Below are 18542 nucleotides of genomic sequence, written 5' to 3' on the forward strand. Positions count from 1 at the left end.
AAGAGGTCAATTGTTGCCCAGTTAGATTGTATGTCTTTTCAGGAAAAACGTAGATTATATCATAAATCCAAATGAAGTGGATTTCGCTTTGCAATCAAATAGGGTTATGTAATACGTGAGCCAACACATACATAAAGAATTTATTATACTTATGTCGCCTTAGAATTATTGTTATCAAATATTAACTCATGTAATTTTGTTAAGAGTAGTTGAGCATTTATATGTCAAACCTTGAATTCATGATGATCAAAGTCTCAAAGAAGTATGTGAACATTCACATGGTAGGAGAGGAAGAATTGTATGGATCACATGTAAGAAAACTGAATTACTCCAATTAAAAGCATAATTCTTTTTATGACGACTGTGAACATTGTGTTGTTTATATTTAAGAACTTTATCGAGAAAGAAAAAAAAAAGTTACACAGGGGAGTTAAAATTCGAAACATACAACTTGAAACTCATCTTCTTGATTGTAACTCGCAAAAGTTGTATGAGAAGTCAACAGTTGGTAGCCCAAGTGGTTCCAAGGTGTTGACATAAACTCCAGAAATCCCTGGAGGTCCCAGGTTCGAATCCCAGAGAAGGTGGAATCTTTGGTTATTTGAATTGGGGTTATTAGGGTGTAAATAATATTGTTGGGCTTTAGGCCATGTCTTGTTGGGCTATAGGCCCGGTTCTCTAAGTGTTTGAGTGGGCGGTTATCGAGTTTATCACATCTATGATGTATCAAGTGTCAAATGTAACGACATACGTAGATCGTAGTCGACTTCCAAAAAAAATAAAAATAAATAAATAAATAAAGTTGTATGAGAAGTTGCCATACAAACCATTTAGGATTTAGCAGCCTTCCACCAGTCAACCTACTAGCATAACCTTAAATGTGAAATTGAACATAACCCACATTGTCAAAAAATAATGCATCTTACGTGTTTGATTTTATGGGTCATATGAGAAATTTGTCCATGCTTTATTTGAATAAGTCTCTGTTTTGAATAAGTCCTTGTTGAATAAGTCTTAGTAGTTACAACAGTAGTGTGTTAGTGGTTAGTTAGAGTACTTTAGGAGTTTGTTACTAACCAAGTTGCTGTCATTAGAGCATTATAAATAAAGATCATACGATCCATACTAGACACCGAAATGTACTTACCGATTTCAGCTGCTTGATTAATAAAGTGTTTTTTATTTGATTTGTGTGACTTACAATTTATCATTCAAATCATAGTATTATTTCTGATATGGTACCAGAGCCAAATTGGTGGTATTGAAATAGAGTGTTGGTGTTTGAGGTTGTGAAAAAACCAGTTGAGAGAAGTTTCGAAAGAACTAAAATAAAGTGTCAGTGTTGAGGTTGTATAGAAACTGTTTGAGAAAAGTTCAGAAAGAAACTTTGTTAAAAATGAATGGTGGGAGCAGTATGTCTCAAATATGTGTGGAGAAACTTGTAGGTACTAACTACAAGTACTGGCGTTTATGTATCGAAGCGTTTCTCCAAGACAGGATCTATGGGATCTTGTTAAGAGTTCTGACTCGAACATTTACATTCCACGAAATGCCGAATTGCGGAGAAAATGGAAGGTTAAGTGTGGAAAAACCTTATTTGCCTTAAACAACATCAATCAGTAAGGAGTTTATTGATCATGTTTGTGACATGGACTCACCAAAACAATTGTGGGAGACTTTTAAAAGGCTATTTACGCAAAAAAAAAATACCACAAGGCAACAATATCTTGAGAACGAGCTGACATTATTAACACAGGGAGGTATGTTTTATCTGAATACTTTTTGAAAGTAAAAAATTGTGTTCTGAAATTTCAGAGTTAGATGAAGAGGAGCCTATCAGCAATGCACGGATGTTGCGGTATATTGTTCGTGGGTTACGAAAGGAGTTTATGCCCTTTATCTCATCCATTCAAGGGTGGGCAGTTCAACCGTCCATTATCGATTTAGAAAATTTACTCTCCAATCAAAAAGCATTGATAAGGCAAATGACAAGCAAGACTAGTTCGGATGATGTTCTCTTTAGCAAAGACAAACCAGTGTCAAGGTATTCTTTAAATTCATACGCAGATACAGAGTTAACTGAAAACAAGAAACATGTTAAATGTTATAGATGTGGAAGGCTAGGCCACATCAAAACAGAACTGCTACACGAAGTATGAAAAGTGCATCGAGTGTCTTAGGTGTGTAAAACGAGGACACGCTAAACAAGATTGTCGCACAAATCTCACATATGAGAATGCAAATGTCATTCATGATGATGAAGCTGAAGAAAATCCCAAGTGGGAGATTTCGCTTGTTGAAACTAACAATAAACAAGAGATTATGCTGTCAAATGATGCAAATGTTGCTATTGACTATGCTAAGGAATGGATTATCGATTCTGGTTGCTCACATCATGCAACTGGAAATGAATGATTACTTTCGGCTATTCGTATACATGATGGAGAAAGAGCTATTGTTACAACTGATAACATTGTACATCCTGTGGTGAATGAAGGTCAGTTGAAGGTTAAAGATGACAACAAAATGGTGACGAATTATCTCTTAGTGATGTTTACCATGTACCTGGATTAAAGAAAAACCTTGTGTCTGTGTCTCAGATAACCAAATCAGGAAGGTACGTTCTTTTTGGACCATCTGATGTAAAAATACTTGGTAATATACAATCATTGAAAACAGATGTTCTTTTCACTGGTAAAAAGAAAGAGTCGGTGTTTGTTATGACGGCTAGTGAGTCTTTTGTTGAAAAATCGAGTAGGAAATCGTGCATCAACATGGCACGCCAGATTAGGCCATATTGGACATCAGTTGTTGCAACAAATCTCTTCAAAGAAGTTGCTTGTTGGTGTTCCTATTTTGGAAAAACTAAATGAAGATGCTGTTTGCCAAGGCTGTCAATACGGAAAATCTCATCGCCTCCCAAAAGTTCAGTCAACCAGTGGTCATCTTTATTTGAATTAGTTCATTCAGATGTGATGGGTCCAACAAGAACTCCAAGTTATAATGGTTTTCATTATCTGATGATTATTATTGATGATTGTTCAAGATATACTTGGGTATATGATGCAGGCGCATAACACGTGGGCCCACGTCCACGCGTGCCCACGTCCCGGTCGGCCACAATAGTGGTCCTAGTTAGTTTAGGATTCGGAAATTACCTTATGTTGGTATTTCTATTATTTAGGAGTTTTAATGTTTTAAGTATCTTTAATATTTAGGAATCCTAGTTTGAGTCTATTTAGGAAAGTCTATTATCCTATAAAAGGAGGTCTAGTCTATTTTGATATTCATATTGAAGAGAAAAACCATTGAAGTTAATTAAGTTTTAGTTTATTTATCGTTTTCTTTACCGTTCTTCGTTTATTTTATTGTTCTTATTTTAATTCCGCTGCGTCTACATCAAGTGGTATTCAGAGCCATCAAAATTCTGGATTTTTTTTACAAAAAAAAAAAAATATCTATGGATACATCTCCTCTTGAATGTTGGAAATTTTTTCCACGTTTATCTTGGGATCCTATTCGAGATACAACTCAATTTTATATTGATCGAGAAGATGAAAGAAAAATTCATCAAATTTCTAAAATTCCACTCTTCGAAGGTCAATTTCATATAAATTTCTGGATTCAACACATGGAAGATTGGTTCAGAAATCAAGACGTTCCCGACGAAGATAAGGTTTTTTTTAGTTGAGCAACATATGTCCGAAAGAATCTATGAACAATATAATGCCCTGCAATGGAGACTTATTGATCAAGGAAAATCGATCATTGATGATTGGGATACATTGAAAAGTATTTTCAGGTATGGTTTTCTTCCTCTCGATGAATGTTTGTCATGTGTAGAAACAAAAATTGAATTGAGAAGACAGTTCTCCGAAGTTACTTCTATCACTAAGATCGATGATATTGAAGGAGAAGTTCAGGGAAAAAGGAACAAAATTCAGTCAATGGCGGAGGAGGAGGAAGGAAGTAATTTTCCTTCATCAAATCTAAATCCTAGTCGAGATATGAAACATCAATGTCTGACCAAATTTTATGATTCATATGACATTCCGGGAGACGACATCCTTGTTTCGAATCATAAAATTTTACCGCATCAATTATGTCTCACATCACCTCTGTACTCTTATACACCACCACCGTACTCACCACCATATTCACCATCACCTCCATCTTCTTATTATACACCACCACCGTACTATTATTATTCACAACCTCTTATTTCCATTAACCATGAAGAAGTAATAAAAGAAGAAAAAGAAGAGTTTGAACAAGTTGACGAAGTTGATTACAAAGAAGTTGTAGTTAAAGAAGAAGAAGAACAAAAAGTTGAAAAAGATTATTCCAACTATAAAGAAGTACTAACAGAGGATGATTCCATTGATATTAAACATGAAGCTGACAACAAAGTTGAAACTGAAGAAGATGAAGATGAATATTCCCCAACAATAGAAGAAGATAATTTTGATTTTATTTGGGATCCAGGAGCTTTGACAGTTTCGACTCCCCATGATCAAACAAACCTTCATTCATTATCATGGGAGAAACCTATTTCGTATTCAAATTATAGTAGTACCCCATGGTCTTCCAATAAACGATCACAACTTGATAATGCTACCACTTTTACGAGGTTTAAAGTCAAAATTTCACAAGATAACAGGTATTGGGGAGCTCAACTATATGCAGATAATCAACTAATTTGGCTTGAGACGTTAACAGATAATGAAGAATTTCGCTATGATCCTTCATCGAGTGATCATAACACAAAGATTGGAGATCATCCCACTTGCGATGTTGACTTTAAATTAGCTTTTGTATTTCATGTTTACCCTACTGAAATCTTCTCCGGTAGACAGTTTAAATTCAATCAAACTCATCATAAAAGCAATCTATCAACATCATCGTCGTCTGAAGATTACTGGATGAAGACGAAACGTTTCCTGCTCAAAGATCTGATTACTAACACTGATGCCAATGATAGTTATGTTTTGTTATCTTCTCCATCAACAATTTCTTCATCACAGTATATTACTAAAAAGTCAATTGTAAATTCAGTGGAGAGGAGGGAAAAATCAACTGAAACTATTACAAAGATGCCTACATACAAATTAATTGGCAGAGAATCATCATCATCTTCAATGGCTTCATCACATGAAAGTCTTTACTTGAGAAACAGGGAATTAATGAAAGGAGGTGGATGGAGCTTCACCTTACCACACGGGAGGCCAAACATGGGATTATTTAGTGGTGTCTCTAACGTGTTCGAGAAACTGCTCCTTGGAAAAATCAATGGGATACTTGCTACATTAACAGAAAAGAGTAATGTGAAGAAAAAGAAAAGTATCTCACCACCAGTTCACTTTTTAGCTTCCGGTGAACACGAAATCGTGATATATTGGAAGATGATTTTGGAGGTCCGATTTTTCGAAGAGGATATTTTGGTATGTGCAATCTTTTTCATCCCACTAAAAGATGACGGCTGATGTCACAATTTGTTGGATGTTTCTTCACTACTGTGGATTTTACGAATCTCGTCGTGTCAAGGAGTCCGGATTATATTGGGTTTGTTAGTCCATCATTGTCTTCTACCGATTGTCTGCAAATTTCGTTCGAAGTGGGAATTACGGATCGCCATGGCGGAATTCAGAGTATACGGGTGGCTCACATTGTTTCCTTCTTCGAAACGGTTCGGGACGAACCTTCTGGGGAACGGGGTGCTGATGCAGGCGCATAACACGTGGGCCCACGTCCACGCGTGCCCACGTCCCGGTCGGCCACAATAGTGGTCCTAGTTAGTTTAGGATTAGGAAATTACCTTATGTTGGTATTTCTATTATTTAGGAGTTTCAATGTTTTAAGTATCTTTAATATTTAGGAATCCTAGTTTGAGTCTATCTAGGAAAGTCTATTATCCTATAAAAGGAGGTCTAGTCTATTTTGATATTCATATTGAAGAGAAAAACCATTGAAGTTAATTAAGTTTTAGTTTATTTATCGTTTTCTTTACCGTTCTTCGTTTATTTTATTGTTCTTATTTTAATTCCGCTGCGTCTACATCAGTATATTTTATGAAAAACAAAACCGAAGCATTCTCTAAATTTGTAGAGTTTAAAACAATGGTTGAAAAGGAATTTGGGTCAGTGATAAAATGTTTGCGAACGGATAATGGAGGAGAGTACATGTCTGAACAGTTTATGAACTTTTGCAGCCAACATGGTATTCGTCGTCAGATGACATGCTCGAGTACTCCCCAACAAAATGGGTTGGCTGAACGGAAGATTGCACATCTCACAACAATGACTCTATCATGGCTTCATGATAAATGTCTTCCTAGAGATCTTTGGGCAGCAGCAATGTAGTGTGCTTGCCACGTAATTAATAGATTGCCACCTTGGGCAGGTACTAAAATGTCTCCTTTTGAAACTCTACTTAACAAATGACCAGATGTGAGTTATTTTCGAGTATTTGGCTCAATTTGCTACGTACATGTGCCTAAAGGCAGTAGAACCAAACTAGACCCTAAAGCGAAAAAATTTATGGTTGTTGGTTATGACCCTTGTAGAAAGGGCTGGGAATGTTTGGATCCTGAAACTAAGAATTATATTACTTCTCGAGATGTGATATTTGATGAGATATCTATTTATTTTTTTTGATGAAGTGAGATATCTATTTATTACTCCATTCCAAATGTTATTACGAGTTTGGTAGATGAAGAAAATGAAGCTACAATTGTAGATGGAGAAAATTCAACAACAATACAAGGAACTCCAAGTGACGATATGGTCACTACCGGTGGAAGGGGGAGAGATGATATAGAATATAATCAACCCAGTGAATCAATGATAATAAGGTCAACAAGAGAGAAGAAACAACCTGTTTATTTCAAAGATTATGTGGTCCAAATGAACCCTTGTACTGTTGTATCGTGTTTTTTTGTTGGATATATGATTGGTGATTAACCTTCATGTTATAATGAAGCTCAAGGAATTCCAGAATGGGAGACAACAATGCAAGAAGAAATTGCAACCCTAAGCAAGAACAACACATGGGAGCTTGTGCCAAAGCCAAAGAACAATGAGTTGGTTTCTTGTAAGTGGGTATATAAATTGAAGAAAAAGGTGGAAGGATCTGTTGATAGATTCAAAGCACGCTTAGTCGCACGTGGTTTCTCCCTAAGTTAGGGGTTGGATTATGAGGAGACATTCAGTCCAATCGCCAAAATGGTAACAGTTCGAACTATTATTTCTTTGGCTGCATTTAATTCTTGGAATATAGCAGTTTGACGTGAAAAAACGCTTTTCTTTACGGCGAGTTGGATCGTGATATATATGTGGAACAACCTCAAGGCTTTATTTCTAAACAATTTCCTGATTATGTTTGCCGACTCAAGAAGTCATTGTATGGTCTTAAGCAAGCACCGCGTGCTTGGTATAGATTGCTCAATATCTTACGTTTTGTGGTTTTAAGCTATCAGACTCATTTCTAGCCTATTTGTTAAAATTAATTCGAAGATGTATACAATGATTTTGCTATATGTTGATGATATGATAATTACCGGAGACGATGATACTGAAATTACTCGTCTTCGTGACGATTTAGCTGTCTGTTTTGAAATGAAGAATTTCGGTGAGGTTGGATGCTTTCTTGGCTTAGAAATTGAAAAATCAAATGGCTATTTTGTTTCTCAAAAAGGATATGTCACGAGTCTGCTGAAACGATTTTCCATGATGACGGCAAAACCAATGACAACACCTATGGGGACTTGTCTTAAACTGAAGAAAGACGAAGAGAAGTATTTTAGTGATGCAACAATTTTTAGACAACTTGTGGGCAGTTTAATTTACTTAACTATCACAAGACCGGACATTTCTTATTGTGTAGGAGTCATTTCTCAATTTATGGAGAAACCTTGTGTTAACCATTGGATTGTAACAAAGAGGATTCTACGATATGTGAAAGGACCTTTGGAGTATGGGCTAATGTACTGAAAGAGTACAAAATTCTGTCTAAATGGCTTTGTAGACGCAGATTAAGCAGGTGAGACGCTCTACAACAGGTTATTGTTTCAATACAGGTTCAGCTGTAGTTTCATGGTGTAGTAAAAAGCAACGTACAGTTGCTCTTTCTACCACCGAGGTGGAGTACGTTGCAACAACTATGGCAACACAAGAATGAGTGTGGTTGAAGAGATTAGTTAACGATATCAGCACCAAGGTGGACTATCCAGTACCTATTAAGTGTGACAACGAAAGTGCAATAAAACTAGCAGCAAACCTAGTCTTTCATGCTCGCAGCAAACATATAGAAATTCAACACCACTTTGTCCGTGAAAAAGTACTTGATCAAGATATTGAATTGGGTATCATTCGAAGTAATGAACAAGTTGCAGATATTTTTACAAAAGCGCTAACAAGAGCCAAATTTGAAAAGTTTAGAGAGGTCCTTGGGTTGGTTGATCGTAAGTATGCACTAAGGGGGAGTGTCGAAAAATAATGCATCTTACGTGTTTGATTTTATGGGTCATAGGAGAAATTTGTCCCTGCTCTATTTGAATAAGTCTCTATTTTGAATTATAAAGTAGTTACAACAGTAGTGTGTTAGTGGTTAGTTAGAGTATTTGTAGGAGTTTGTTACTAACCAAGTTGCTGTCATTAGAGCATTATCAATAGAGATCATACGATTCATACTAGACACTGAAATGTACTTACTGATTTCAGCTGCTTGATTAATAAAGTGTTCTTTATTTGATTTGTGTGACTTACAATTTATCATTCAAATCATAGTATTATTTTTGATACACATATCTACGAGTGGCTGGCAACTAACAGTCCCACCCAAGTCCACTACTCAATAAGAGAATCATCTCAAACCACACTAGAAATTCAGAATTTTCAAAAAGTTTTGTGATTTCTTAAAGACAGAATCAAAAGATTTTAAGGTAAGCCGTCAGTGTTCTCTCGATGGATAAAACGTGTCCCCCACAATCCGAAAAGATGGCGATTGAACACGTGGTAGATTGCGTTGTCGACCAAGTCTTAGCCAAATGACTCAACAAAGTAGTTTGATAACACATACAAACTGCATAAGGTGATAAGCGAGACAGATAATCAAAACCGGATAAAAGTGAGGACGCTCTCGAGACCACAGTGACAGTGCTAACTGAAACAAAAGTTTTCTCATATATAGAAAACAAATTTGAAATTCCAAGAGCAAAGGGTCTAGCCAAATGAAGTAAGAACCAGACCCCACTTAACTCTCCTGGTTTAAAAGGATTGTCCAAATAGTAAAACATTCAAGACTGACTCTAAACAGTAATTGGGCCAGTAAGTAAGAAAGAAGCCCATTAAGTGTAAAGAGCCACCTGTAGGATATGATGTCGAAAAATGGGTTTTCCGGTTATCTTCTTTATGATCAAGATCTTCGATCATGTAATAAACTTTTTACCATATTCTGATTGGATTCAGGTGACAAAAGTCAGCAAAAAACAAAGAAAATACTTTGACCCTCAAGTCAATGAGATATTTTTTTTCAGTTTGAGTCTCTAAAACTCCTAAATGACACCCCATGTTTTAGAATTTGAGTGTTCCATTGGATAGGCTCTTAGAAGTCAAGGGTTTGAGTACAGTTTCAAAAACGCTTTAGTAGGCACGAAATAGCTCAACTAGTTAGACAATAACCGTGCTTGGACCAGAATAGTAGTAGGATGGGTGACCTCCTGAAAAGTCGTGGTGCTCATCCCTTTAAAAAGACAATTCAAAAAAAAAATTCTCTCTCTTGTAGTGTACTGAACCAGAGCCCAGAAGGCCACAAGCCCACAAGCCCACAACCCCACAACCATCCAAACGAGTATTAAACATACATACGTTGTTGATGGGATAATATCGCCCGCGGTGTTTGGACTGAGAAACTGAACTAACTGGATTCTTTGGTAACACAGGAATCGAATCCGATAGAAATGAAGGTTGGCGGGGGATTAGTATTAAGCGGCGGTGGTTCATCCGCCACCACTGCTAGACTTCCCACTCTCTTTCTTCGTCGCTGCTCTACTTCCACTCTCAAATGCTCCTCCTCTACTTCTTACGGTAACCCCTCTCTCTCTCTCTCTCTCCATCTATCCAGAATACTCTGAACTTAAACGCAGACTTGAGTTTGTTTCTTAACATCTCAATTTCATAACCTAAGTTTCAAAAAATCGATGGATTCATGATTAATTGGAAGCAATTGCTTCTAAACTTTTTGTAAAATGATTGGTGTAATGTATTTGTGATTTATGATTAGGTTCCTTCTGTTTGTAGATTTGCACTTTCCTTGTATTAAATTTGCCCAAAATTAAAAGAGTTTGTTTAGATTTTCATATTGATGAGCTTGATTTCAAATGGGGGGGGGGGGGGGGGGGGGTGAAAAATTGATTATATTTTGGAGTCAATTATGTTATTTGTTAAAATTGTGAATTAATTTGATGCAGATCATATATCATATATCAAAGATGTGGCTACAACTCGACCACCCGAGCATTTAACGTATTTGTTGAGAATGCTTCAAACTAGAGGTAATTTTGTTGAATTAATTTGATGCAGATCATGAATGTAGAATAATCAGCTCATCAGCACTAGTTGGTAGTGGAACACAAAAATGCGATTGCATCCTGGATCAATAAGACTCCATCTCTTGATCTAAAAATTCTGCAACATGGGTTCATCTATCGAATTATTGGATCTATACATTGCTATATTTGCATGATAAAAATTCTGTGAACCAGCCTCACCTTAATTTCATTGATGGCCAGTAGAATGAATTAGAGCGTGGTTTATGTGTTCCGAGCAGGTGAAAACATTGTCTCTCCAGGAGCTAGGAAAGGGTTGATGCCTCTTGCCATTCCTCTATCGGAGAACCAAACAGGTGAAGATAGAACTTCTATTACAATTGATAGTATGTTAACTGACCATCATTCCCTTCATATATTCCTTTTGTAATAGGTAATGTTACTGCATTGCTGAGATGGCCGACAGCACCTCCTGGGTAAGGATTTAGACGTTCGCTATCTCTTTCGATTTTATGTCACAAATTTGGTCAGATTTAGAGAGGGATCCTAAAGAGTCCCCTCTCCTAATTTTGGAAAAGAATTGTAGGAATTAAAGATCTCTTTCAGCCCCAAAACAGGGAGTTTACTCTACATATGACATACTGATTTTGTAGTAATTATTACTTCGCGTACCATTTCTTTCTCTTCCTCCTTATTTTGTTTTCATATTGTTGCTCTGCACTTAGGATGGAGATGCCAGTTGTGGAAGTCCGGAAGCACGGGGTTTGGCTTTTAGCAAAGAATGTAAGATGCTAAACTAAAAAGATGAAAAAACCGTACTGTAAACAAATCCGATTTCTGGTTGTGAGAATTCTAGGGTATATCATATTATCATGGACCATAACTTCTTTATGTGGGTTTCTCAAGTGCAGGTTGACCAATACATTCATAGAATCCTGGTTGAAGCGGATGCCAACAATTCTAGAAACAAAAAAGAGCTATTTGATGCATCGTCTGAAGCTGGTGAACAGATTTATAAGAAGGGTGACTTTGCTGAATCTCAGATTACGAACCTTGATGTCTATATTTTGAAAAAGGTAATAAAGGGATAATCTAAGTTGCAACCATATGAACTCACAAGATTAATTGTGACCATTGTTTTCTAATTTTTCAGGTCGGTTTGTTTCCCGACGTTTTGGAACGTAAAGTGATGCAACATTTTGACAAAGGCGACCATGTGAGAATTTCTATGTAATTATTGGATTTGGTTTAGATTTTGTGAAATTACTTTAATAACTACTTACTTGTTGGTTCAAGGTTTCAGCAATGGTGACTGGGGAATTCTACACAAAGAAAGAGCATTTTCCAGGGTTTGGACGACCATTTGTGTTCAATGCCGAGATTTTGCTGAAGTCCGTAAAAAGTTCTTGAAATTCTCTGAATGGATAATATATCATACAACTGTTAGCACCTCCATAAAAACTTCTTAGTGAATATTTATAGGGTTGGGCGTAATCCAGAAGCAAAAGATGCTGCTAGAGGGGCACTGAAATCGCCATGGTGGACATTAGGATGCAGTTACCAAGTATTTGACCTTTACGCAATAAACTCGTTTCTTTTTGTTACGTATATATACATGTGACATCTTTCCTGCATTATATTTAACTCACTATGGTTCGATATTTCTAGGAAGTTGCTGAAATTGCAGAATGGGAGGATGAGCAAATCGAGTACATAAAGGAGAAAGTCTCGGAGGAGGGTAAAAAGGTAGATCTTCAGAAAGGGAAGGCACCTGCACAGGTCTAAAACAACAAAACCTATCCTTGAATATTGTTAGCCAGAAACAGATAAGATCTAATCCTCCCACAAACAAGTTAAATCGTTAATTTTGATTTTTGTAGGTAGCATTGGATGAAGCTGCATTTTTATTGGATTTAGCCTCTATTGAAGGGACCTGGACCGACTATGAGGAACGAATAGCTCAATGTTACGAAGAGGCTGGCCTCAATGACATAGCTAAATTTTTGCTGCACAGAGATTGAGTAAGTTTCTCTTATTTGATTCTCCCCTTCAGATTTCTTCGAACCTAGGGTAAACTTTTCATGTGTAAAACAGAGAGGAATTGCCACAAAATTTAGTGCGGAAATCTTCGCAATATTTTTGTTCTTCACATTGGTTTTTCATACATTTTGTGCACCAAGAATAACTCTGTGTGTGTACTCTTGATTAATAAGATAATGAACAACACATTAGGTTCAGACAAATGCATTCTCTCATTCTTTTTTATTTGCTTGCTCTGTTCAAGTTCTTGACAACCGAAGTCCAAAACCCAATCAAACACAGAATAAGAACTCAACATTTATATTACATTAACTCATCAACACTAGTAGATATATACGTACAGCACCCGTATATACCAAAAGCACCATTTAGGTATTTCTCCATAAAATCATAAGCGCTCAAGATTCAAAACCTCACCCAGAAAATAATGAACATCTTTCTCACACATAAAATCTCGACTACATCAATATACGTGCTATTAAGGAAAAGTCGGGCTAGACATCTTGTTACTCCCTGTTTTCCTTCTCCTTGACAATAGTTTCTTCAAGAAACCAACACCACTACCGCGTTTCTTTACAGGAAGAATAGCCATAGACATTTCTGCTGTAGTATTTGAATTGTAATTCGTTCCTTTTGAAGTAATAAACCGCCTAGATGATGAAATGATGGGGTTATAGGAAGCAGTGAGGTTTTTTGAAGGATAAGCAGGTCGCTTTTGAGAGTCTGTGGTACATATGATTTCTTTCATTGTTGGGGATTTGGGATCATCCTCGACTCCAGCATCATCCTCAGCTAGCATTTGATCGAGAAGGGATGAACGTTGATTCGTAAGCTTTTTCTTGATGGTGGTTGTGGTTCTAGGGGTGGCAGTGGTGGTGGCGGAGACAGGGTTCATAGAAATAACCTTGTCTGACATGGCTGAGTTCGTTGGCGAAGCCAATACCTTTAACTGTTTACCTAGGTTTAAGATGGTTTCTTGACATTCTGCCAACTTCTTTGATGCAGCTGAAATCTCCCAGTTCTGCAAAGTTCATTAAACTTCACAAGTAAATATCATACACATAAAGCATGAAAAGAAGCATAATTGAATAAGAAGGGCTAAACTCTTACAGTTTGGAGTTCTCTTTCTTCTTGATCTGTACTACACTGACGAAATTCTTTCTTAGTCATACTGCAGATTAAACACAGTTTCAAAAATATAAGAAAGTTCGTCAAGATAGAAAAAACTCATAGTAAATTTCTCAAGAAATCCTGATGAATTTAGTACCTTTCTAACTGGAGTTGCAACTCAAGGCATGTTGTTTCTAGTTCTTCACAACATTTACTTCTTTCTTCCAACTCTAGTTCAAGAGATGAAAACTTTTGTCGAGCTTCACTTAGCTTAAATCTAGCAACTGAAAGTTGGTTCTTGATATCACAGTCGTGCAACTTGTAAACTTCAATTTGCTTTTCAATTTTCCCTTTCGACTCTTTTGAACTTTCTAATTCTATCTGCAAAGTTGCATTCCTTTTTTCTGATTCTTGAAGTTGATTCATTAGTTCTTCTATCTTGTCAGTTGCTGAATTAATGCTTACTTCCAAATCCCTTTTTACCAATTCCATTTTTGCTAGCTCTTCCTTTAGTATATTATTGTCTTCTCTTAGATTGGATTGAATTTCTTCCATCACTGACTGGTTTTTTTCTGCTTCTGAAACTGAACTATTCATCCCAAAACCAAGTTCATTTTCACTACGTGATTCATCCCAATCAAAATGCTTTTTAATCGTATCTCTCATACTTGAAACATCTTGGAGAGAGAAACAATGGTTCATAACCCAATCAAAAGAAGAAACCAATTCTCGAGCAAATTGTTCAAGATCAGTTTTCCCATTCAAGAGATCAATACAGGTATGGGAAAATCTACTTAGAACTGAACCAAGCTCTGAACTTTTCCATTGAAAAACGCGAACCATGTAGTCCGAAGATGTTTCTGCATTCTCGTATGGGAATGAGCTCCCATCATTTCGTATAGACGATTGATTACTGATCCCTTCGATTAGTTGGATCAGTTTGTGAAGTGATTTACTCAAACTTGATTCGATCGGTTCTGGGTAAACAGGAACAAGTTCCATACCAGTTCCTTTAGGTGTAATATTGTCATCAGAAACATGAGAGCCTCCAAAAGATTTGTCAACAGAAACTATCGCTAATTTTTCCATCTCGACGAAATCATCCATAAGATTCATGTCTGAAACTACAAAGCTTTTGTTTGATGATAATCCCTTCGGCTTCTCAGTTTTGAAATGATCTAGTTCTGAAATTTGAGTAGAAATCCGTGATTCAGCTTCAGCCTGAGAGAGGTTAGAAGTTCTGTCCATGCATATGATTTGTAAAGATTGAAGTTCTTCATCTTTCTTCAATATGGTTTCTTTCAGAGACTTGTTTTCTTCTTCCACCGCACATAAACGTTCGATCAGATAATTATCCTTCTTAGCAGGACTAGTGAAGGAATTATTTTGTGGAAAGTTCTTTACTATCAGACCCCCAATTGGAGGACTTGACATCCTCCTTGTCTCAGTTGCTTTGTCTCGTCCAAGAATTTCGACTTCAGTCTTCATTTTTGCCAAAGTAGCTGGCCCTGGCAATCGTTTTTGAACTAAGAGTCGTAATTTCTGACATTCTGATTCTAACTTTGCTATTTTCTTCGAACTTTCAAGATGTTGTTTCTGTGATGCATCAGCTAATCGACGGGTAAATTCCATTTCTTCATTACGAATCTCGAGTTCCTTTTCGATCATGCAAAGCTCATATTTGAGAGAAGCATTAGTTTTTTCTGTTGAATCAAGTCTACCCAATAATGCATTGAAGTCTTCCTCTGCTTGTGAATTGAGTTCCTTAAGTTCTTCGACCATTTCCTCCTTAACAAAAATGACCTTACTTAGATTATTATTCTCTGCATTTAATTTTCCGATCCTGTTATTCATTTGTGCTAACTTCTCCTCTAAAACTGTCTGTACTCTTTCACTTTCTTTCGATGTCTTCGTAACAACATCATGAATTCTTCGTTCTTGATCCTCCCGAACAAATCGCAACTGCTTCATACATTCTTTCAGAGCTAAATCCAATTGATCTATTCTTTCGTCTTTAGATACTAGTTGCTGTAAAGATTCACTTAATTCTTGCTTGAGAGACGAAGCTTCTGCTTTCGCCTTTCTCCAGCCTAAAAAAGTAAAATTTATTAGACCAAATACTGCAAGAACGACCAAGTCACATAGGGGTGGTCAAGAAGCCCAGAATCCCGGTAGTAGTCGGTAGTAGTTGGGTTCACCCCAGTCAATAGGAGCCCATGCCCAGACAAGACTAGGATAGGTTTTTCTTTCTCATTGTCTGAATCTGACTCGTCTAAATTTGGCTCATTTGACTCAAAGTCAACCGAAATTAATCACTCAGACGAGTCGGACAAAAAAAAACATTAGGAAATCATACTCGAGTCAATTCAGATCAGACCTCAAACTGGATTTCAGATCCGACTTACACCAAAAAAAAATTGCGTAAACTTTGAGTCTACATATTACTAAATTAAACTAGCAAACGAGGACACAAATATGCTTATTAAAGTATTTCTTCGACACTATACAACAAGTGTAAACCTTATACAAGAACAAGATTAGAAGGAAACAGTACAAGAAGCTTTACCTGCAAGAGCTTCTTCGGCGACTTTCTCATGCTTTCTAACAAGCTCATTTTTCGCATCACACTCAGAGATTGCTAAAGACAGCTTTTCGTTTAGATTTTCGACAGATCTTTCCAGTACAAGTGCATTATCATCATTCATAAGTTTCTGTACATTAATCAAATAATTAAATCTGTTGCTTCATAGAAGATATAGAAAACAAAACTAGGTCAATTACTGAATTTTATTTACCTCATCTTTGTCATCTGTTGGAGATATATTGATTTTATCACCTATAGTAATAGTCTTCTCTATAGATTTCTTCCTCCATAGCCATGATTTCTGGTCCATGATTTTTGCTGGGTTTTGGTATCTGCATACAAGATTTGGGGAAAAAACTTCATTAGAATCTCAAGCTAAAACCCAAAGTACGAATCTTTTTCACTTTTTAGGTATTAATCTAAAAATTTTAAAATGAAATTGATCTTCATGCACTCTGAAGAAGAGATCAGTTCATAAATTACTTTCTAGCTAGATCGACAAAATAAGTGAGAAAACTAAAAAATCAGAAAAAAGGAACGTGAATGATGAATTTTACTCAAAATGTGGAAAGAAAAGGTGAAATCAGAGAGAAAACTAAAAGAAAGTTTCAGAGATGTCTTTTTCTTACTTTGCTTGATCGTTGAGAAGGAGATTGTTCTTACTAGTATTCACGAAGGATGAAAGTGAAGCACTTCACCGACAAAAATAGAAGTAAAAAAACTGTTCATAGAAAAGAGAACTCTGCAAATAATTAACTACAATTTACAGAATAGAGAGAGAGAGAGAGAGAGAGAGAAAGCATTGAACAACAAATGAACAAAACCTAATAAATGAAAAAATTGAGTGAAAGAAAGAAAGACTGGTTATAGTTGTAATAACTTTGCTTTGTTAAGAAGGTAGTATATATCATCTATCCGAATATTTTTTATTTTGAGAGTTGAAAATTGGGTTGAGGCTGAGAGATTACCTGAAAAAAAGAAAAGGAAGAGAGAGAGTGAAAATGAAGTAAGTACTGACTACTGAGTGCTACTTGGAGGGAAAGAGTGGGGACTGGGAGAAATAAAAAAGAGCAGAGATGAAAGAAGGACGTGGTGGTTTCACTTTGCTACTGTTCAATTTCTTTCTGGTTGGGAAATGTTTTCTTCCCTATAAAACACCAAAAACGAACGGTCCAAATTTGGACTGTCAAAATTTTGGCATGATTGTTTTTTGGTAGGGCTGTGGGGTTTCCAAAGTAATCTCCCTTCATCCAAGATTTAAGGGAAAAAAATAGTGGATGCTTTCAGCCAGCTCTTTTTCATGTTGGTGGTGGACGCAGGGTCACCCACAAACTGATATTTCGCCGGTGAAGGATCATCAACATCATATTGTATTGCTATCACCATTTTTCTCACTCATCCTCTCTCTGCGAAGCTTCGGAGACAGAATTTGAGCAGAGAGCATGAGGGAATAAGAGAAAAATGATGGTGGTGATCGAAAGTGTTAGTGGTGATCGATTGATCGTTCAATTGTGGTGGTGGGGTGGGTAGGAGGAGAGGAGGGGAAAAGAAAAGAATTTGAAGGATTGTATGTAATGATAGTCTGTGGATGACCCACAACTATTGTCAAAGAGAAAGAAGAGGCACCAAAAGTCTTGGATGTAAGGAGAAGATTGTTTTGGAAGTCCCAAAATTGTGGCCTTTTTCTTGTTGAAATCTGAACTCATACATTGTCGATTCATTTCTTATGTTGTCGTGTATTTATCTTTTGAATATTGACTTCAAAAGTCATTACAAAGGCATTGTGATAAGCACGATAACTGCCAAAATACCACTGGCCTAAAGCCTGACGAAATTAAATAGTTTAAAATCCACAAAAACTACTTTATTTATATTAAGTTCAATATTTCTGGATTTACACTTCTATGGGGTTGAACTTGAGACCTCCGCATTGCGGAGTAAATGCACTTACCAATTGGGCTACCAGTTGGTGACTCATGTGTTTATTGCGAACATACCATCTCCCATCTCCCTAGTTTCTAATTAGTTGGCTATATACCAGCAAATTATGGGACGATAATTTGATACTACATGATATTCTTTTATACTTTTAATATGTGTATTATCCATCCATATTTTATGAGACATAACTGGAACCAACTCGATTTAAGATTTATTTTATATACATGCAACTATGCACATTGAATAGAATCAACATATAAAATACAATATCAAACATGGAACAATATACAATTTCTTATATCAAGTAGCATTGGGATTTAGTTC

At 36.4% G+C, this 18542-nt stretch overlaps 2 protein-coding genes across 4 annotated transcripts; one reads left to right on the plus strand and one right to left on the minus strand.

Moving 5' to 3' along the window:
* Positions 1–1092: 1092 nt before the first annotated feature.
* LOC147533237 (protein IN CHLOROPLAST ATPASE BIOGENESIS, chloroplastic-like) lies at positions 1093–12786 on the plus strand. The gene is made up of 14 exons (XM_086646511.1): positions 1093–2617; positions 2759–3056; positions 6061–8577; positions 8624–10082; positions 10466–10549; positions 10825–10899; positions 10977–11019; positions 11269–11326; positions 11455–11619; positions 11697–11759; positions 11840–11934; positions 12026–12107; positions 12212–12322; positions 12424–12786. The coding sequence occupies exons 4-14, from the start codon at positions 9956–9958 to the stop codon at positions 12562–12564; spliced, it is 1044 nt and encodes a 347-aa protein (XP_086502637.1). The 5' UTR covers positions 1093–2617; positions 2759–3056; positions 6061–8577; positions 8624–9955; the 3' UTR covers positions 12565–12786.
* LOC147533238 (filament-like protein (DUF869)) lies at positions 12777–17991 on the minus strand. 3 transcript variants are annotated; one of them, XM_086646509.1, is made up of 7 exons: positions 17246–17853; positions 16907–16998; positions 16489–16609; positions 16260–16404; positions 13851–15783; positions 13694–13754; positions 12777–13604 (listed from the first exon to the last, which is right to left on the minus strand). In XM_086646509.1, the coding sequence occupies exons 3-7, from the start codon at positions 16585–16587 to the stop codon at positions 13062–13064; spliced, it is 2781 nt and encodes a 926-aa protein (XP_086502635.1). In that variant the 5' UTR covers positions 16588–16609; positions 16907–16998; positions 17246–17853; the 3' UTR covers positions 12777–13061. The 3 variants fall into 3 exon arrangements, with proteins under 3 accessions (XP_086502635.1, XP_086502633.1, XP_086502634.1); XM_086646507.1 differs by lacking the exon at positions 16907–16998 and having other exon boundaries at positions 17246–17991; XM_086646508.1 differs by lacking the exon at positions 17246–17853 and having other exon boundaries at positions 16835–16917.
* Positions 17992–18542: the final 551 nt, after the last annotated feature.

Source organism: Eschscholzia californica, unplaced genomic scaffold, assembly GCF_041429995.1.
Source record: "Eschscholzia californica isolate CP2 unplaced genomic scaffold, dmEscCali1.0.p SCAF_6, whole genome shotgun sequence".
Classification (NCBI taxonomy): Eukaryota; Viridiplantae; Streptophyta; class Magnoliopsida; order Ranunculales; family Papaveraceae; genus Eschscholzia; species Eschscholzia californica.